This window comes from Sphaerodactylus townsendi, linkage group LG07, assembly GCF_021028975.2.
Source record: "Sphaerodactylus townsendi isolate TG3544 linkage group LG07, MPM_Stown_v2.3, whole genome shotgun sequence".
In the NCBI taxonomy this organism is placed as follows: domain Eukaryota; kingdom Metazoa; phylum Chordata; class Lepidosauria; order Squamata; family Sphaerodactylidae; genus Sphaerodactylus; species Sphaerodactylus townsendi.
The window spans coordinates 98542393-98565095 of record NC_059431.1 but is presented as its reverse complement, the minus strand read 5'-3'; the positions used below and the strand labels follow the sequence as shown (position 1 = coordinate 98565095).

Below are 22703 nucleotides of genomic sequence, written 5' to 3'. Positions count from 1 at the left end.
GGCCATTTTTTCCAAGTCAACTGTTGCCTGGTGATCAGGATAATAGCAGATCTCCAGGCCCTACCTGGGGGTTGGCAGCCATGCTCTTTCACCATTGCAGGAAGAAGTGAACCACCACGGTGGGAGAACCTAGGTTCATACTCAGATGACCCTGAGACATTAATTGGGGAGGGCATGAAGCTAGCACCTGGTCTTGATACTTCTCCTAGAGGGAGGAAGAGAAAGCATCTGAAAAAGGCCCTTGGAAATAGAAAAAAGTAATTGAAAGCTAGAACCCACGAAGAAATATTCAGACTTCCCAATTTTCTTTTAGAAGATAGTTATATGGATTGCCTTCTGTGCCCAAGACTACAGCCTTAAATTTTCCCTGATCTAATTATGCAAACAGAACTGAAATTTCCTTGAGTTAAGGGTGAGCGGGTGCATATGTGCGTGTGCATTGTCGACCAATACAATTTCATACGGTTTTTCTATAGTTCCTCTTTCAAAAGGGTCACAGCATTCAGCGCTAAAAATAACGAAATGGCTTGTAGATTCTCTTCCTCTCCTTTTAAGTGTTGCCTGAGGCATATTTCTGGGTAACACACGAACGCTTATTCCCTTCCATCCCGCGCCCGACATAACACAAATTGGATGATTTCATTTTGTGAGATTACTTGTTCAGTGGCCATTAACAGAAATGAAGATTTGATCCCAATATCCACTCATCCAATCCAGCAGTTTAGAAATTTAAAACGATAAAATTTGTACCTCAGAATGCCTCCTGGATTTATGCATATTTCCACATGTGGAAGCCAATGCTGAATGATTGGTTGTGTAGAGATCCTTACATGGGGTGTTTTCCCATTTCTTTAAATTTATGTGCTTAGATACAGGTACTCTTTTGACTCGCCCTATGTTCTTTGGCAAAGCCTTTTGTTTTGTTTGTGGGTTTCACAGCCCTTTTAAACTATGTTTTAATTTTAAAAAATGCAGTTTTAATACCATGTTACATGCTATTTCCCCATGTGGGGGGGGGAAAGCAGAGTAAAAAAAAAAGAAGGCTAAATATATACATATTTTTATGTAACTACTGCAAATATGGCCATAGATTCTATGGAAAATACATTTAGGGAAAAGGACAACTCCAAGTGCATTCTGAGTCTGGAAAAATCTTTGACCATTTATTTATTAGATTTATATCCTGCTATCCCCACCAAGCTGGCTCCCAGTGGCTTTCCAACCTATCAGGTCATCACACAAAAAAATCCAGTGATAATCCCATATTGTGACTGAATATTGTGACTGAAAGTTGTCTTGTGGTTGAATATCTGTGTGGCATAGTGGCCAGCATGGTGCAGTGGGTGAGAGTGGTGAACTTTAACCTAGAAAACCAAGTTTGATTCCCTGTCCTATGCATAAAGCCTGCTGTGTGACCTTGAGCTAGTCATAGTCCTCTCTGAACTCTCTCAACCCCACCTACATCACAATGCATCTGTTGTAGGGAGAGGAAGGAAAGGAGTCTGTAAGCTGCTTTGAGACTCCTTACAATTGAGAAAAATGGCATATAAATCCAAACTCCTCCTCCTCTTCTTCCTCTTCTAGTTAAACAATGGAAAAAAGTACTCTCTCATAAACTCAAAACCCATCCTTGGGCTGTATCCTTCAGATATCTGGATACCAACTGGGAAGGGCATTAAACTTTATGTATTAAACATACATGGAAACAAACAAGAACCAGTGAAGTTCTCTCAGAAAAGCTGTGATGAATGCTAGACAACTAGTTAACAAACTAGCTGAGGTATTTTGAAGAGGTGAACTTTCCAGATGCTCTGCTGTAATCCAACCTAAAGGTTACTATGATATCATCCACAATTAGGGTTGCCAGGTCATAGCCCTGGGAACATTTGGGGCATGGGGACAAGTGCGCTGGCTAAGTGGGCTAAGTTTTCGCAAGTACAGGAATCATAAAAACATCCTGCATGTGAGCTCCCAAAGGCACCTGGTGGGCCACTGCGAGCAGCAGAGAGCTGGACTAGATGGACTCTGGTCTGATCCAGCTGGCTTGTTCTTATGTTCTTATGATCAGATGCAAAGTGTTCTGTTGAAATTATTCTGATTCTTCCGCGGGGGTACCACCTCCACGTTTGGAAGTTCCTGGAGACTTGGAGGTGGCACCTGGGAATGGCTTGAGGGGAGAGACCACAGCCACCAAGTATAATCCCCAGACTTCATCTTCCAGCAGTGGCGTAGGAGGTTAAGAGCTCGTGTATCTAATCTGGAGGAACCGGGTTTGATTCCCAGCTCTGCCGCCTGAGCTGTGGAGGCTTATCTGGGGAATTCAGATTAGCCTGCACACTCCCACACACGCCAGCTGGGTGACCTTGGGCTAGTCACAGCTTCTCAGAGCTCTCTCAGCCCCACCTACCTCACAGGGTGTTTGTTGTGAGGAGGGAAGGGCAAGGAGATTGTCAGCCCCTTTGAGTCTCCTGCAGGAGAGAAAGAGGGGATATAAATCCAAACTCTTCTTCTTCTTCTTCCAGAGCAACCATTTTCTCCAGGGAATTGGTCTCTGTCATCTAGAAATCAGTTGTAATCCCAGGAGATTTCTAGCCATCACCTGGAGGTTGGCAGCCCTCTTATTACAGTAACTGGAAATGACAAACAGAAATGAATGGCCTTTTCCACTTATAACTGGGGACAGGACAGATCTTTAATTTTAAAAACTCGCACTTCTTTCAACACACTTTAAAAAAGCACCCATAATAAAGTTACGTTAATAGGCCAAATTGATGATTAATCAAAGTGTAAACAATTTAGAGACAGCCCACATTTCTGTTGAGTATACACAAAAAATGTTTTTCTTTCAGCATCCACGGAGCTTGCTTAAGGACGATCTTGCAAACTGGATTTTTTTTAAAAAAAATCCTGCTTCAGGTGAAAGAACTGAAAACACGACTCCTTTGAGCCAGATGTCCAGATGATTCACTCCAGCAAATTGTTCTTGCCTGTATGCGGCCTCCAGAATCATTCCATAAGATCACCTTCAGACAGTTTAATGCTACATCCAAACCTCACCTGAGAATCAGTCTACCTGGAGTTGGATCCAGCATTCTGGCTTAAGAGTCTTAGGCAGCCAGCTGATCATAAAAACAGTTAAAAGAGAAGCCACCAAAGAACTTTGATGTGATTGTGCACATGCTCCCATGCTCAACATGAAAAAATGTGATTTTTTTTAATGCTCTCTCTCTCTTCACACTCATGCACAAGGTGGGGGGGGGGACCTCAGTTAGATATGAAAACCCGAACATGGATGGAAGCAAGCGTACTGCTGCCTACCAATTCCAGACAGTGGCCTAGCAAAAAGTAAATGTAGCAGTGACACAAGGCATGCTAAAACTCAACTCCTAAATCCAGAGGGAGGAAACCTGTTGAAAACATTTCTTATTGTGATCAACTGATTTGCTTTGTGACTAGATGCCTGAATCTGATTCAGCAACCTGACTTCAATTCAGTTGTTAGTATTTCCTGCACAAATCTGGCAGCTGTACCCCGCTGCATCTCCTTTTTTCACATCCTCTAAAAAGGCATATTGTAAAAACTAGAGTATTGAGGAATGTGAACACAGAGGGACACAATGGCCGTATTCCAGCGTCAAAACAAACAAACTTTGGATTGTTCACGTGGAGAACAAACCAGATCTTAAATACAGGCATTTTCTTTGGAGAAAAGAGTTAACAGGATTTTATTGTACTGTGTATGGTTTTCATTTGGAATTGAAAGACATCTTGAGTGGCAAGAGAAAGGTGGAATATACATATTTTACTAAATAAATATAATGTGCCAAGGAATTGAGAATAAAACTGCAAAGATTGTCATGCCCTTATATAAAGCAGTGGTGCGACCGCACTTGGAGTACTGTGTTCAGTTCTGGTCGCCACATCTCAAAAAGGATATTGAAGAGATAGAAAAAGTGCAGAGAAGGGCAACGAGGATGATTGAGGGACTGGAGCACCTTCCTTATGAGGGGAAAGGCTGCAGCGTTTGGGACTCTTTAGTTTGGAGAGGAGACGTCTGAGGGGGGATATGATTGAAGTCTACAAAATTATGCATGGGGTAGAAAATGTTGACTGAGAGAATTTTTTCTCTCTTTCTCACAATACTAGAACCAGGGGCTGGTGCCTTGAAAATACTGGGGGGGGAAGAATTGGGACTAATAAAAGGAAACAGCTGCTTCACGCAACGTGTGGTTGGTCTTCGGAATATGCTGCCCTGGGAGGGTGGTGAGGGGCCACTAACCTGGATAGGCTTTAAAAGGGGTTGGGACAGATTTGTGGAGGAGAGGTGGTTTGCAGGCTGCAATCTTGATCCTCTTTGATCTGAGACTGCAAATGCCTTAACAGTCCAGGTGCTCGGGAGCAACAGCCACAGAAGGCCATTGCTTTCACATCCTGCATGTGAGCTCCCAAAGGCACCTGGTGGGCCACTGCGAGTAGCAGAGAGCTGGACTAAATGGACTCTGGTCTGATCCAGCTGACTTGTTCTTATGTTCTTATGTTCTTATGTTAAGCATCTCCTTTCTCTGATGTGCTAGTTTACAATCTGCAGAGAATTTTTTTCCATGTGGGGAAAAAGACTCAACTCATCTATAACAGAGGCGGAAAGTCTAGAATTCTACAATTTTGTTCTATATCATATCTATCATAAAAATCTCCCACAGGGAAATGAATATGGCTATATATACCCTGATTTAAACCAGTCTGAAAGTGGTAAAACTGTTACTTCTAAATTATCTCTTACAATATACTGGAAGCAGCCACACATTCTGCCATTTCACACTTGTGTAATTAAAAAAATGTGTAATATGGCCAATGTAATGAAATCTTTTGATTTGACTAGATTTCAAGAAGGTTATGAACATAAAACTTATCAAGATAACAGAAAAATGCTGTTTCTAAGAAAACTGAATGTTAACTGAATAACAGATGAAGCCCTAATGTAAAACATTTGTCAATTTAAAAGTTATGGTTGTAATCCTACACAGGTCAGACGTTAAATCCCATATTATTCAATGGGGCTGACTCCCAGGAAAGTATTTTTAGGACTGCAGCCTATGTCTTCTTTATGATCATGTCTGTTCTATGTAAATTCCTTAAAAACTCATAGTTGAGATCCAAGTTTCAACTAGCTTTTCCATCGATAGAAAAGGGAGGAAAGAATCCCTTTTGACCACCAAAAGGCAAGACTGGGAATCACCAGATATTCACGGAATCACCAGCTATTCATTCTTATGCTGCAATAAAGAGGTTGAATGAATACATTCGCAAAGGTCAGCCTAATAATTAATACCTTGTCTCTCACAAGGAATTATAGTTTTGCAAGGATGTTAATACTTAGTGACTCCTTACAGAATTGCAATTGCCAGTGTATCTTGGCAGGTACATAACAATTAAGCTGGTGTAAGTGTACCCTCTTCAGATGACAAAGGTGAACTGGAATCATTGCATCTAGAGGCGCTGTCTCCTTACCTATGCATAATTGCCAAAATAAAAGCTATGCACCTACAAAATACATGTATGTAGGATGCATTCTTTTGAATACATTTTCAACATTTTTGACTGCATTTTCAACATGGAGACAGAACCTGTGAGTGTACAAAGTGTATGAAACATAGACTTCAATACCCACATTCCAACAACTGTGGCAGGCAGGCGGGACTGGCCCTTTTGTTCCCACTCACATTCTACGTGTCTTGATTTCAATGTGCTCATATTGTTGGACGAGGAGTTCTGTCATTCAAATAAGCACAAGCCTTTTGAGTCAGTCCGTAATGGTAGTGATACTTTCCCTGCATGCCTTGCGACTTTTCAGCATAAAGAATGTTTAATGAGACAGGCCCAGGGGTCTGCAACCTGCGGCTCTCCAGATGTTCATGGGCTACAAATCCCACCAGCCATGCTGGCAGGGGCTGATGGGATTTGTAGTCCATGAACATCTGGACTACAGGTTGCAGACCCAAAATCTCATAAATATCTAAAGATTCTACAGGTTGCAGACCCAAAATCTCATAAATATCTAAAGATTCCTCAGCAGGAAAAAGCACTGGGATAGGAGACGGCCTCATCTCTAACTGGAGGCCTCAGTAATTTGGAAACCTATTTATCTACCTACTATTCTCTACACCCAACATGCCCTCAACCCTCTAATTTCTGTACCTGAATTGTTTCTTTGGAGGTGGAGGCGGCGGTGCAAAGTTATCGATGCCATTCTTGTCTTTAGGGAACTCAAAAGCAAATGAAGCCGATTTGCTCATTCCACCCGTCTTATTCTCTAGTGCCGAGCATTTCCTCCACTCTTGGTGATCGTCTACCCCATTCTCCGCTTCCATCTCCTCAGCATTTTTTGAGAGTCCCTGTTCCTCCTCTTCTTCCTCTATTCTGCACTGCCTGCTCCAGGATAGGTTGTAGTATTTGTGTCTTCTCTCAGAACAGGAGGAGGACAGACCTCTGTTCGGATCCTCTGAGGAGATACTGTTCACATGAAGGGAGCATGATGGTCCAACAGTTGTGGGGTCCACCCCATTTTTTGCAACGTTGACATCCTCGTGATCACTGCTGTCACAGGTTCCAGCCCCAGGAGACTGCGCAACAGACCCTTCATTTCTAGGTGGGCTCCCTTTGGACAACTTAGGGGGAATAGCAGGACCCTCACCCACCATATTCTTGCTAGTCATTTGCACCTGAAGAGCAGGATCGTTTTCCCTCAAGATCATCTCACTGCTTTCTTGAGGCCCTTCGATGTGCTCAAAGGAAGATGACATTTTCCCAGTTTCCGGATGAAAGGTGGGACTAACACATGGCCACTGAACCCCAACGGCAGAGTCTGGGCTGCTAAGAAAGATGGTCCGGTTGTCATTTTCTGTGTGGGCTGCCATAATGGTAATTGTTGCTGCTACTTGAGTGGCAGAATCTTGGAACTCCCTTTCAGGGTTCAAGTGATGCGCCCTTTCTCTCCAGTGGCCATCTGTTTGATCCTTAGTGGGGCTATATGCTGAAACGTTGCTTATCAGGTGTGTGCTGGAGTTCCCCAGCTGCACCTTTTTCCTCTTGGTGCTCTCAGCATAGATGGGTTCATTTGGGGCAATGCCCACCTGGCAAGCAAGTGGCTGTCCTGCAGCAGCATTTACATTTTCCGTATTCTTGTCTTCAGTTTGATCAGATGCCCCATCCAGAGAGCAAAGATAATTTCCTTGGCCCAAACCAACAGGGCTGCTGTTTTTTACTACAGTATCCACCGGAAATGCTAATATTTCTGTTTCGGAGTGTAAGTGGTTGTATATGGAATCGTGCAGATGCTTGTCCCTTTGAAAATCTGAACTAGGATCTGAAGCTTTGCTTTCCTCTTCACCAAAATTAGCTGCCTTGGACTTGGTTTCCGTATTGACTGCACCGTCTTGCTTCCGAATGTGATTTTCACTTTCAGGCCAGGCTGGCTGGGTTTCGGGACTTCCTAGGGTCTGATGAACAAGAGACTCTCTGCAACAGTCTACAATGGAGCAGTATTCTCCGCCTTCATTTTCTAAGTCTGAGGAGCTGGTTACACCACCCTTCTCTAAAGCGAACACCTCTCCACTTTGACACATGGAATGGTATCCAACAGAGTCCGTAGCTGAATTAATGTGTCTGTCACTAAAAACAGATGGCTTCTGATAGAGGCCCAAATATGGCAAGGACAACTTCTCTCTGCCAGGAACTTTAGTTCCCTCCTGTACATCTGTGGCACTCAGAAAGGTCATGGTTTTTTCTGCCTTTTTTGCAGGACCGGTGGTGCCAACCAAGGAAGGGCCATGCGAAGTACAGTCTCTTGAAGGATTCTGACCAACTGGCTTCCTTAGGACGTGACTGCCAAAACTGTCTATGTAGGCTCTTTGATCTTCTCCCGCTTTCATGAAAACATGCTTTCCGGGTGCCATTCTCCTGTTGACCTGTGTTAATCAAAGATAAATATTTTCAGGTTTTTAATTTTTAACACTTTAGAGAGTTTAGCTACTTAAAAGGAAAAAGAAAAACAGAAGATATTGCAGAGAAATCTTAGGCCATTTATGGACATGTAATCTCCTTTGCTTTGGGCAAACTTTCCTTTGGGTTTGATTCTTGGGCCCTTTCTGCACAGGCGGGTGAGCGGGGGTGCACCGGCATACTTGCAGTTGGTGCACCCCTCCGGGGCTTATTGCACACCGTTCTGTGAACGGTCCCGGCGCCCCAGCAGCCCATGGGCCGCCTTCGCATGGGGCCCACGGCTTCCCCCCCTTACCTCCTCTTGGCTGCCGTTGCTGTACAGAGGCCAGGGGACATGCCCCCATGGCCATGGCAACACCTCCAGGAAGGAGGCCAGGAGGCGAGTCCCCTGGCCTCTGTATAGTGACAGCAGCCGAGAGGAAGTAAGAGGGATGGAAAAGCGGTGTGGGGAAAATGTCGCCTTCTACCTGGTGCCGTTTGCATGGTGCCGTTTGCATGCTTTCCAAAAAATCCGCTCTTCGAGTGAGTTTTGAAAGCAGCATTTTCACGCTGTTTGGGGGGGGGGGGTGAGCACGGCTCTGCTGCACTGCAGCAGCTTTGCAAACAATGCCCCAGGGACAGTGTTTCTACTGTCCCTAGGGCGCTGTTTTTGGGCAATGAAGAAGCGGCCTTGGTTACGCACACATTTTCCTCACTGTGGCATTTGCCCCACTGTTAGAGAAGAGAATACCCACAGTTTCTGAAAGCTCTTAAAAGTGAAACCTTTTCTCTCCCTTTGCAGGGAGAGTTAAGGAGATCACTGTGTATTTAGGTTTCCTCGGTCCTCCCTGCCTTCCCCTACCCAGACCACAGTAGTTCCTCCCACTCTTCAGGTCACCATTTCAGGATGATCAGAGCTTTTTACAATTTTAATGCTGAACATCAATCGCTGGAGTGGAGAATGAACCCAGTGAAACTGACAAGCTGTTCTAGCGAAGTAATGATAGCAACAACAGCGACAAAAGATAGCAAGCAACCTCCCCAAATGGAGGTTCAAAAGAACAACAAGGAGGTGGGGGGCAGGCAAAATGGCGGATCGGATTGGCTAGGGACATTTCGCAAGAAGGTAACCTGTGTAAAGAAAAAATCATAGGGAAACCCAACTACAAAGCAAAATTAGAGAATCGACTGTGGGGTAAGTAGTCATGCATACATGGCCTTACATTTCCCAGAGGTATCTTCTTTTTAAAAATAAAAACAAAAAGAAGTCAAACAAAAAATGTTGTGGTCAATCCAGAGTTGACTACTTTAAACAGACCACTGAGCGAGATACCAATCTTTCCCGCTACAATCAGTAGGACTTCCTGCCTAACAGTGCAGTCCTAAGGAGAGGTACCCTGCTCAAAGACCACTGAAGTCAATGGACTTAGAAGAGTTTAACTTTGGTTAGGACTGCACTCTAATTCACATACAGTCATGCATTTCACATTTCCTGTAAAAATCATGGATCCAGAGATGCGTAAGCAGAAACGAATGGAGTGACTGCAGTTCCAGTGGTGCACAATCTTGTACAACACCTAGCTCTTTCCTCTCTACATTTTGTATTGGCTAGAAATTGGTTGCACAACATAGCAGAAATGCAAAACTTTTGATGTAGGACAAGCAGCTACCATGATCTTTTCTTGTCTTTTGCATTTCCATGTGCACAAGAGCACTTATGCATGCAGAATTTTTGTGCTAGATCTAACCCTTTGACTTTACCATTTGACTGAACGATTCTCTGAGAGGCAGCGGCACGCCTTGTAATCTCTGAGAGGCAGAAGAAGGCAGCTGAACAAAGAGCAAAATGTGAGCTCTGTTTTTGGGGGGTTATCCTCATGGCTCAATCTTCAACTTCCTCTATATTTCCCATTTATGACATTTGTTTTTCTTATGTTTTTTGCACTGTTGGTAACAGGCATGATCCAGCCAAAGGGGCACACATTTATACTACAGCCTCACTCCCTTCCATAGAACTCAATGAGAACTACAACAAGTTTCATTTGGCTGGAGGGTGCCTAGTATTAACTGTCATCCTGAGTCGGTTATATAAGGCAGCATTACCTCACCTCAAGGTTGTCAACAATCACGTATTTTACCGGCCCACTTGGTAATTCTTGCCTCAGGTTCAACATGTACTTATTTGAATAAACCAGGAATTCTGACTCAGAAGGTTTAAAACTATACTGGGTATTTTAACCCAGAAGGCTTTTAAAACATTTGTTTCCATGAACAACACACTTTGATCTATTAGGTCACAGGTGTCAAACTCAGGGCCCTCCAGATGTTATGGACTACAATCCCCTGCCAACTTCATGCTGGCAGAGGATGATGGGAACTGTAGTCCATAACATCTGGAGGGCCACAAGTTTGACACCTATGTATTAGGTCCTGCACCTTGATGAGTTGAACCCACACAGGTCTCACCCAAACCCACAAGGTATTTTTCAAATCACACCTTGCCAACTTTATTTTGCCTTTTCCTTGGTCTCTTTGGGGGAATCCTGTAACTATTTCACCAGGTGCATTCATGAACAAATAATTTGATAAAGGATCCACTGACAAAACTGACACCTGACCAAAACCATTCTTCATGATATATAAAGCAGGTTACTTGACAAAAGAATAATTTTACAGCCTCATCTAAAGGGGAAGGGGCTGAATCTGCCACTGGGAACGGCATGGGGCCATGCCAGAGGATTCGCTGGTGGGTGGCCACCACAGCCCTCCCTGCCAGTGGGACGCAGTGCTAATTCCTGCACCAGCATCCCTGTGCCCCCTGGAAAAAAGAAAATGCTTAGGTATTTCCTTTGCCTCATAATTCATTAACACATACTAAGTATTCATAAAATCCACATGATTGAGAGATGGTTATGGATTACTGAACTCTAACTATAGTTAGAGTTGATAGTCAAAAAGTAAGATGTTAGGATGTATTAGAAGCAACAAATGACTATCTACAGATTAAAATAGTTTTAGCTGATCAATCATCTGCATTTCACTCATATCTGAATAAATTATCAAAACCTAAATATTTTTGAGTCATTTTGACATATCACAGGGAGAGCAAAGAAATAATTTACAACTCAACAAATACCAGCTACTATTCACTATTAAAAGGAAAGGCTGTTTCCAATATTTGCATTGGACATTATACTACCGTAACAAACCTTTTTTTTGGTTCTGAGGGGATGCACATAGCCTTGTAATATTTTGGGGATCTGGATTCATTTTGAACTATAAACCTTAATTTTTTAACTTTCTTAATTCTCTTTTTAAACAATAAAGTATATTTTACATATTTTAAAAAGAAGATTTAAAGTGGTCACATAATTGCATTTGGAATCTGTATATAAAATTTTTTAGACAGTGTAAACATTTGGATTTTTGCTTGAAGACAGTGATTATGAACTATAGGTGCACAGGTGGCGTATATGGATTTAAACTATGAACTATAGGTGCAGAGGAGGGTGGTATACAAATTTAATAATTATAAATAAATAAATAAATAAATAAAATACTACTACTACTACTACTACTACTACTACTACTACTACTACTACTAATAATAATAATAATAATAATAATAATAATAATAATAATAATAATGTGTTTATAATTGAAAATTGAGAAAAAGGCCCTAAGATTTGATTTATTGTATAACAGTGAATGCATCTGTGTGTAACTTTGGTTGTAGTACAGTTCTTTGGTTTTCTGATAACGCTTTCAGACAGAGTCTGCCCTTCACTTTGTCTGCTCTTTTTTCTGAGCCGAACCTGAACCATCCCTACTCTCTCCCTAAGGCAGAACCCAACAACCATTTCTCCTGCGCCCTCCAACACCGCATCCTCCTTCTGATGCTGGAGCAGCTCTCCCATAGGCTCGTTTGAGTGGCTGATTTTCTCTCCTGTCCCTCCCAACCACCACTGCCCAAATAGCCCAACTTAGACTAGGATTGTAAGGGGATAAAAGCTAAGCAGGGTTAGCCACAGTCAGCACTGTAATGAGAAACCACCAAGGAAGATAGCACTACTATGCAGAGGAAGGTGATGGCAAACCACCTCTGCTCATCTCTTGCCTTGGTAATCCCATGGAAGTGGTCATCATGTGTCGGGTAAAACTTGATAGCACATTATTCAATCATTACACTACCACCGTGGTGGCGAACCTTTGGCACTCCAGATGTTATGGACTACAATTCCCATCAGCCCCTGCCAGCATCGCCAATTGGCCATGCTGGCAGGGGCTGATGGGAATTGTAGTCCATAACATCTGGAGTGCCAAAGGTTCGCCATCACTGCACTACCACATCAAAACCAATACAAATGTGAAAAAGGGGAATGTCCCTTAATTCACAGCCCTATCAATTAAAAATGACCTCACAGCTTAATCAACAACAACATCAACTGGATAATCTACCAAGTGTAAAGCTCACAGCCCTAATTTTTTTATTTCAGTGGAGTCGAGAAAATGGCGGTGCATACTTTGGAACAGAGAGAGAGAAAGTGGGAATCAAGGGCTGCCAATTCCAGCTTGGGAAAATCTTTGAGATTTGGGAAAGGTGTCTGAGAACGGGAGAGTTTTAGAGGGGGGAAAACTCAGCAGGGATATGGTGCCATACAGTTTTCCCTCTAAAGCTGGTGTTTTATCTAGGGGAACAAATCTCCATAGTCTGTACTAATTCCAAGGAAAACTCCAGGCCCCATCTGGAGGTTGGTAGTTGAGCTGACAAACCCCCCTCATATTCAAAATACTAAACCATACTTGAAAATATCAAATAGATTTCAAAATCTCTAAAGCCTAGCATATGAAGGCTTGTTTGCCCTTTTAAAATTTTTGTGGCATTGGAGGTTGCTGCTGTCTCAGTTTCTCAGAAGAAAAGAAGGCTAGGAAATTGCTTTTAAGAATGAATGGAAAAAAGGGTCTCTGTATTCTGAGGCAGCCCTTCAACATCCCCAGCCCCCACCCTGGCTACATACTATTTGATACGCTTCATTTATTAACAGCCCATTCCGCAGTTACACTTGAAGGCGGAATGTTACAAGATACTCGCCTAAGCTTTAACTGAACTGATTATTATAAAGTTGCTCATGAGAAATTGAGTCCTTTCAGCTTGGCACGTGGTATCAATGACTTGTTCAGCTTATCTTTGTGGCCTTTTCTTGTCTGAAGAAGTTTCATCTAAAATTGCACGGGAGAGGGAGGCTTGGAAGGGGCAGGAGAAGGTAGGATGGAGGTAGATTGCTTACAATCAGGAGAAAAAGAAGAGTAGCTGAGGAGCTAGTCAGAAGCGCTGCCGTCCCTGGCAAGGCAGGAAACTAAACTGGAGGAGAGAGGGGTGTCCAGCCCCGCCCAGGAAGTGACGAAATTCTTCATCCTGCCTTCCCTGAGCAGCAGCTGGAAAACACCCATGCAGATGTTCCCCGCCTCCAGTAGAATTTCAAGGAGAAACCTGCACATTCCTGCGCAGGCAAAATATTTGAAGAATTTGAAAGAAAACAAAAAGGGAAATTTAAGAAAGCTACCCAAATGACCAAGGACAAAGATATAAAGCTGCCTTATTCCAAGCCAGTTTGTTTAGTCCACCTAGCTCAGTACTATATACTCTGGCTGGCAGAGGCTTCCCTGGGCTTGATGTCCAAAAAGATCTCTTCCCAAGACATACCAGTCAAGATCTTTTAAATGAAGATGCCAAGGAGTGACCGTGATCTTGGTGGAAAGAGTCATCAAATCACAGCCAACCTCAGGTGACCCCCTGCGTTTCCAAGACATGAGACCTAGGATCACCCCTCCCCTAGTTGGTTCCATAACCATCTGCTCTAAGCCACAGTCATTTAGCATATCCAAGAATGCTCTCTCCTTACTATGACCTGAACATGCATTTTTCCAGTTTATGTGGGATAGTTGAAATCACCCATTACCACTACATTTTTTCCTTTTGTTGGCCTCTCTAATTTCTTTTTCCATCTCAGAATCCTCTTGTGCGCTTTGGTCAGGGGGACTATAGTATATTCCTAATATTAGACTATCCTTCGCACCTGGTATCGATGTCCACATTGCTTCTGTAGGGGAATCAGCTCCCCTTGCATTGTCTATTTTATGTGACACTATGCTCTCTTTGACGTAGAGGGCAACACCACTCCCAATACGCCCTGTCCTATCCTCCCTGTAGAGCTTGTAACCTGGGATAACAGCATCCCATTGGTTTTCCTCATTCTATCATGTCTCTGTGATGCCCACTATATTAATGTCCTTCTTCAAAACTCTGTACTCCAGCTCCCCCATTTCAGGTCGAAGGCTTCTACTATTAGCATAGAGACACCTGTATACCCTGTCTCTGTCCTTAACCTGGGATTTATGTGCTTTGTCCTCTAGCCCTTTGTAGACACTATCACTTATCACATGCACATTGCTATGTTCCACGCTTGTATGTGGTTGATTTAGAAAAACCTCCCTCTCTGTCTGCATCCCCATAGATACTATATTATGAACTGTCGGCTTTCCCCCAGGGATCAGTTTAAAAGCTATTCTGCCACCTTTTTAATGTTGAGCTAATAATGTCACATTATCTGGCTGTATACCAAATAAAAAAAAAACTGGATTATTTTACGATGCATGCAAATAATTTATCTTTTAATATGTATGGGCATTAAAAAAATAGGGTCCTTTTATAACATATGCTACAGACATAGAAGGACAGATGTATGAGATATAACCCAGTGCACAGAATGACTCACTGCCAGACATTTTCTCTATGTTTCCTTTCCATTTCTGCAAGATGCTATTGCACCTTTCCAGTCAATACTCTGGTAGATGACCTTTAATTTCATTAATTTGCACTTTAAAAACAGAAATGGTTTTCACTTTCACTGAACATAGTAGTAAAATACCACTGAAGCTAATAATACACTGCAGGAACTGCCAAAAAAAGTTGGCTTTCCTGTGACATTTAAGGCAAAAATCTACTAACTGACTTATGCTGTTTGTTTCCAATAGCAGGAAGCATCACGGCCCATCTTTTCCGCCCGAGTAATAGAAGACAGCAATGTATTGTCAAAGGCTTTCACGGCTGGATTCTACTGGTTGTGGTGGATTTTCCGGACTGTGTGGCCGTGGTCTGGTAGATCTTGTTCCTGATGTTTCGCCTGCATCTGTGGCTGGCATCTTCAGAGGTGTATCACAGAGAGACGTCTGTTTCTTAACTGTGTCTTAACAGACTTCTCTCTGTGATACACCTCTGAAGATGCCAGCCACAGATGCTGGCGAAACAACAGGAACAAGATCTACCAGACCACGGCCACACAGCCCGGAAAACCCACCACAACCAGAAGACAGCAATGTTTCTAAAACTCTGGCTAACTGGGGAATGGTACGAAAAAGCTTCACAGTATATTTCTTTGAAAATGGAAGTCTATTTTATTATTACTCTCAAAAGGATTCTTTATTATTACTCTCAAAAGAATTCTTGATTCTTGCACTAGGCAAGCTGGGCTCGGGTCTGGCCATATTTTCCAAACAAGTGTATGTCACAGAATTCCAGACGATCCTTGTTTCTTCTTTCATAAAAATGCATCTTCCCATGCAGTGACAGATAGAAGGTCCATGGTGCATTGGAGGGGGTGTGTGCGTCCCCTCCAGGAGGCACAGATTGGCGAATGCATCTAACATAGTTTGTGTGCCATGTTGCTACAGTGTTTGGGAATCACTGGCTTACACTATTGAACATTTCAGCTAGAAAATATCACTATATAACTTTATGTGTTTCCATTCATAAGAACATAAGAAATATTCTACAGGTTCAGATCAATGATCCAGTTAATCCAGAATCCTCCTTCACACAGTGGCCAACACGGAGGGCCAGCAACAGGGCATAGAAGCCTTCCTCTGGCATTACCTCCTAGACTGAGTTTCAAAGATTCGCTTTAATCACCATGGCTAGTAGCCAGCAATGGACATAGACTCCACAAATCGTTCTAATCCTCTTTGAAAGCCATCTATGTTTGTGGCCATCACTACATCCACTGGCAGTGCATTCCACAACTGATTTACTTGTTCAGTAAAAGAAGTAGTTCTTTGTCTATTTTGAATCTACTGCCCATCAACTTGGTGCACCCAAGTTCTGGTATTATGGGAAAGGAAGAAAAAGCTCTCTTTCCCCCCCTTTCTTTAACCCATGTATCTGGTGAACTGAACAAATCCAGTTCACCAGATAAGAGTCCATTGCTCAAATGGAGGAGTGGGGAATCAAACCTCGTTCTCTAGATTAGTGTCCACCTGCTCTTAAACACTACACCACACTGAAACCTGGGACTCTCTGCGTGCAAAGCAGATAATCTGCCACTGAGCCACAACCCTTCCCCTCAAAACAGAGGCAATGTTTACATTACACCTGCCATTCATTCGGACAATACCAACTGAAGTTCCCTATTCAAGTCCTCTGTTGAAATTGCAATTATAAGTGTATTTATTTGCCAGCAGGTTTCACTGAAAACAATGGGGATTGGGCATTAAGTTGTTTAAGAGTAGTACACCAGGCTGCTAGTTAAATAAAACCTTGAGCATAAATTTAAATTTCTATTGATACTTTCTATAATATAAACTAGCAGTGGAGAGACGGAAAAATCTGAGCTAAGGCATTAAACAACATATAAAAAGGAATTCCTCTATGAACATCTACATGGATCCTCTTGAGATTCTGCTGCCTTAAAACTTCACTTTTAACTCCAGTTGCTCTTCATCTTCACCCTGTTACTCCCCTCTTCCTTCCCTCCCTTTAATATTTTCCCCATAAATGAAATTTAGAGCCAGGCTACACGTGATGTGGAAGTTACGAGACCAGATGTGCAATCCGGCTCCAAAAACCAGTCCCAGGACCCCACGGTTTGACTCCCCCAAGCCACTGTCATGACTGAAAATGGTTTTCTTGGGCTGCTTCTAATACTAATAGGGGAAAAAAGACAGGAACAAAACAGATCTCTGTCTTTTCCTCTCTATGACTTTTACGACACTTATATCCTGTCCTTTGATCAAGGAGGTGCGAGTAGCCGACATCACTCTTCCACAGTATCCTCATAACAACCCCATGAAGCAGGTCAGTTCAGTGAAAGCTCAGTATGCTGTAAAATTCTGCCTTCAAGTGTAACTGCGGAATGGGCTGTTAATAAATGAAGCATATCAAATAGTATGTAGCCAGGGTGGGGGCTGGGGATGTTGAAGGGCTGCCTCAGAATACAGAGACTCTTTTCCCCCCATTCATTCTTAAAAGCAATTTCCTAGCCTTCTTTTCTTTTGAGAAACTGAGACTACAGCATCCTCCAATGCCACCATTTTTTTAAAAAGGGCAAACAAGTTTTCATATACTAGGCTTTAGTGATTTTGAAATCTATTTGATATCTTCAGGTGAGATCACACAGCGAGTTTCATGGCTGAGGGAGAATTTGAACCCAGGCTTCTCTGATTCTCTTCCAGGAGATTAACTACAACAGCAGTGAAGAAAGGAAATGGTCTTTCCCTAACACGGCAGCTCCAACTTACCACAGCTCTGCAGCTGCTCTTTGGGTCAAATCACATGTTGGAAGTCCCAGCATCATTTATTTGCAAGCTCTCTAGGTCAGAAACCTTGGATGGGAAGCACTTATTTTCAGCAACATACCTACAATGTTCAAGAATAATCCGATACACTAGCAAACTGTAAGCTCACTTGGGAGGCATGGATTTGTCTTTTGGATGTTGAGGGGCATACATTAACAATTTAATATGAGGTTCAGTAACAATTTATACATCCAAAAGCAACGTGTGACCCCAATCTACGAATACCTAAATCCATAGATTGGGGCACACTGACACTAAGAGATTTTTCTTCAAACTTGGGGGACTCTCCTTGTTTGCAGAAACATCTGAAATCAACAATGAATTAAATAAAATAAGTTAAATCCCCCCCCCATACATTGGCAAGGTCTGTGCACTTACCAGAGCAGAATGGAGCCACTCAGGTCCCAGCTGTGGTGACAGCGGCGGATGGCAGCAATCGCTCAGAGCCAGGCTGCAACAGCAGAGAACGCAGCTGCTTCAGCCCTGGGCTCAGTGGCAGCCGCTTGGAGCCACTCTGGGCCAGCTGTGGCAGCAGGGGAAGCTGGCAGCCGACCCAGGCTCAGCAGTGGCGGCCGAGGGGGCATGAAGCCCATGCCAGCCTTGCCATTGGGGTAGGGGGTTATGGGATTCCCTCCCCGTGAGTCTTCCACCCCCCCTAATAAGCAGTAAAGATGGAATTGGGCACGGGGAATCAGCAAATTACCCTCCCCCCAGTGAATATCACAGGTCTCCACTTGTGTAATATCCTAGCAAATCCATTCCCTTTGACAGGCCTGATTTTCTCTCTAAAGGCGAATTCTACCATGCCTCTGTTCCTGTTATCTAGATTTAAGGCAGAACCAGCAGGAATTTATTCTTACATTCCTTTCCTCCTTTTTCTTCCCTAGCCAAGAGAGGATTATGCGAGGCTGTCGGGCAAGTCTCTCAGCCAGACACTGACCCGGCTGAGACTCCCTTCGTTAAAAAAGCATCATGTGCTCTCTGACACTGCTTTAACTTTAAAACTTGGCTTTAAAGGGGGCTCTCTCACATTTCCAGCCTATTAAAAGAATGCCCCTGCATCCCTCTTCTGTGTGTGTAGAGAGAGAGGGAAGGAGGGAGAGAGACAGAATCTTGCAGATACAGGTAAATTCACTTGCTGAATTTCTGTCTGTATCAAAGGAGACAGTATTAAGAAGAGGATGCTGCTTTATTCATACTCTGAAGCCATTCACCAACACCTCCAGAAAATCCTAAACACGATCCACGGTTTATTTTTCTTACTCTGACATTTTATGTACTGTTTGAATGAATCACCTAACATATCACGGGCATTTTATGGATAGATTGGTACTTGGTTAAATATACCACTAGCTGCGTCGAAATCTGCAACCCCAAAAAGTAAGAAACAGATGAAGTGACACATTAATAACAGTCTCTATACATAACTGGCATTACCATTAGAACTGAAAAAATATAAGATATCACTATGAAATCGTTATCCCTGTGACTAATTCAACACAACCTTTTACACAAACACATACTTTGACATTGTTGCAAAACCTCCCGATGTAAAAAGAACATGCAGAAATCTCGTTATATTGCACAGATGTCCTTTCTGATCTTCAGAAGGAGATCACAAAGATCTGTCTCATGGAAGAATAGGGGAAATGGAATAATTCAGAACCTCTTGCTCAACTGGGTTTGATTCCCCCCACCTGAGTGGTGGGCTCTTATCTGGTGAACAGGATTTGTTTCCCTGCTGCTCCACATGAAACCTGTTGGGTGACCTTGGGCTAGTCACAGTTCTTCAAAACTCTCTCAGCCCCACCAACCTGACAAGGTGACTGTGTGGGGGGTGGGGGCAGAGGTGTAGCAAGGGGGGAAAGAGCCCAGTGCACCGGGGTGTCCTCCATCCCGTCCTGCCCCGGAACGCCCCTGCCTTACCCTGGAACACCCCCATCGCACCCCCGGAATGCCCTCGCCACACCCCCACAGGGGGGCATGCCAAGTGTTTCGCGCCCCCCACCCCCTTGGAGTTACTCTTCGGGGGTGAAATGGAAGGAGTTTGTAAGTCACTTTGAAACTCCTTACAGGAGAGAAAGTCAGCATATAAATCCAAACTCTTCTTCTTCTCAATGATTAATATCAGGCCTTTTTATGGGTTTCTAAATGCAATTAAAACTGTTCATACGTTCTCTTAAGAAAATAGCCTTATGGAAAATGGAGGTACCACCAACATTTCTTTTTCTGTTGCTGACTCTTCCTTCCTACTGAAATACTAGCTCAATTTTTAATCTGACCATTTTATTGAGGTAAGGGGGAGGCTTTCCAGAAGAAAGAAATGTACCATGAGAAAGATCCCATTAAATGAGATTTGGTAACACCGATGATTAGAAAATCCTATCATGCATCTCGGCTATTAGCTCTGCTTTATAGGTTTATTCCTGAAAGGCCCTTTGCTTAGCATAACATTGACCTACACCAGTAAAGAATGCCATTGTGTGCTTTGTGTTAGCAAGAAGTAAGATATAAAGGCTTGAATCCTGTGGAAAATCTCCAGTGACAGCAGGGAATTCTGTCAATGGATCATACCCAGTGGCAGTTAGGACAGACTATGCCAAGTTAAATGAACCAGCCAGCATAGTTGGTTCAAGAACTGTGAGTATGAAAAGAGAATTTCAAAAATGCACATACTGTACATATTTAATTTCATTTCCTTTCAGGATGGAATTGTGGTGCTCTGGACTGTTTCCCAAATCATGGATCTCAGATGTCACATTTGGTCGCAAGAAATGTTTATTATTCTCCTAATAACTTCTGGTAATATAATCTAGATGAATGCTAGTTTCTTATACGTTTGCTGGCACTGGGTTAAAAATCTAATTTACTAGGGAAATACAGTATTAAGATAATACTGATACAGTGGAACCTCGGTTTTCGCCGGTAATCCATCCGGCGACACTCGGTGAAAACCGAAACCAGTGAAAACTGAGGTTACGCCGTTTGTTGCATGTGCTTTCATCGCGATTAAATGGCGTAGCAGAATTCCCATTTGTGCAAAAAGCGTACATTTTCGCGCAAATGCGGCGATGAAGCAAAAACCGGCGCCAGCAGAAATGAATCGGCAAAAAAAAAAAAACGGGCAGGGGTTTAATTATGACCGGCAAAAACCGAAACTGGCGAAACCCGAAAGCGACGATAACAGAGGTTCCACTGTAAAGGCTTCCTTTGTTACCAGAAATATTTAATAAATTTTTATCCAATCCTTCCTGCAAGGAGCTCAAGGAAGGGTACCTCGTTCTCCAGTTTTTCCTCCATTTTATCACTATAACAACCCTGCAAAGTAGGTTAGGCTGAGATTGACAGGCTTAAGATCACCCAGCAAGTTTCTGTGGCAGAGAGTGAGGATTTGAACCTGGGTCTGTCAGATGCTAGTCCAACAGTCTAACTATGATACCACTCATGCTCTCCTTATAATGCACTTGGTCCACCCAAAATGAACAGATGTCAAGGAGGTTATCCCATGTAGACTGAAGAACCTGGCCCTCTATGGGTTAGTATGTCAGGACGTTACTTTGCAAATGTTATTCTAGCCATATTGTAAACATGATTTTGTCTTGGCTTAGTGTTTTGTTAGCTTAACCACATAGCTTAACCCTCTAAAAAAACTGGGCTTCCAGTGCCAAGCAGTTAAAGAATGAGGAACAGAAGTGAGCTGGTTCACTCTGGAGAGTCTCATTCTCTACAGAGGTGATCCTTCTAATCGCTATACTTTGTCTCAGAAAAAGATGTTAGTATGGTCAGTTGAGGGGCAGCAGCTGAGAAAATTGTATGCTTCCGCATTAGAATATAGTCCCGAATGAATATGAGAATTATCATTCATTTTTATGTGTTGCCAACTGAGTTGAATGCCACTGTTGCATAATTAAACTGAAAGCCAAAATGTATTTTACTTTCCAACTATCAAATGGATGGGGGTGGGGGTGGAACAGGGCTAGGTAAGCATTAGGACCCAGGCAGAGCATTCCACAACAAAGAAAGTCCGGCACGTTGCCTTTTATGGTGGAGGAATATACAGCCTTCCTAACATCTTTTTCTGTGACAGGATATAGTCATGTTACTTAAAAGACTCTGGGACTGAGCTGGAGGACACTGCTGCTGTTCCTCAGAGAGTGAAGGTCAAGTTCAAAAAAGCCTGGAAGGAGCTTTCTTTTGGCTCAGAGTAGCTGGAGTTAAAAGGTTCCTCCAAGGAGAGAAATGTGATGTAGCAGCTAGAGCAAAGGCCCTTAACCTTTTTGAACCTACAAGCACTTTTGGAATTCTGACACAGAGTGATGGGTGCAGCTACAAAATGGCTGCCACAGGAGGCGGAGTAAGCCACAAAATGATTGCTACAGCTTACCCTCAGTCACATAGTAAAGGTCATCATGCTGTGGTGGCAGCTGCTGCCAAAGAAACATTTTTAAATATCTGTGCAGCCAACCTCCAAAAGCCAATCAGAAGTCTTGCTGGGCAAAAGCCCCCTCCTCCTCCCAGCCCTGCCCACTTTCTAAAAACACTTGGTGGGCACAAGGAAAGGTGTCAGTAGATGTCATGGTGCCCACAATGATCACGCTGGGGACTCCTTGGGCTGGAAAGTCAGAAGAAGAAAAAGAGTTTGGATTTATATCTCCCCTTTCTCTCCTGTAAGGGGACTCAAAGGGGCTTACAATCTCCTTTCCCTTCCCCCGGCACAACAAACACCCTGAGAGGTAGGTGGGGCTGACAGCGTGCCAAAGAACTGTGACTAGCCCAAGGTCACCCAACCGGTATGTGTTGGGAGTGCACAGGCTAATCTGAATTCCCCAGATAAGCCTCCACAGCTCAAGTGGCAAAGCAGGGAATCAAACCCGGTTCCCCAGAGTAGAGTGCACCTGCTCTTAACCACTACACCACGCTGGCTCTAAACCTGGGACAACTAAACCTGGGACAACTACATTATAATCCTGGGACAACTAAATTATAATCCCTACTAGGCCATGAATCACACAATCATAGAATTGGAAGAGACCACAAGGGCCATTAAGTCCAAGCCCCTGCCATGTAGGAACACACAGTCAAAGCATTACTGACAGA

At 43.2% G+C, this 22703-nt stretch overlaps 1 protein-coding gene across 1 annotated transcript in view; it reads right to left on the bottom strand.

Moving 5' to 3' along the window:
• Positions 1–22703, bottom strand: part of PRAG1 (PEAK1 related, kinase-activating pseudokinase 1) — a 68928-nt gene that overhangs the window by 26062 nt on the left and 20163 nt on the right. Inside the window, exon 3 of the mRNA XM_048504185.1 lies at positions 6195–7963. Within this exon, the coding sequence (XP_048360142.1) occupies positions 6195–7963 (1769 nt within the window). The remainder of the gene's footprint in view (positions 1–6194; positions 7964–22703) is intronic.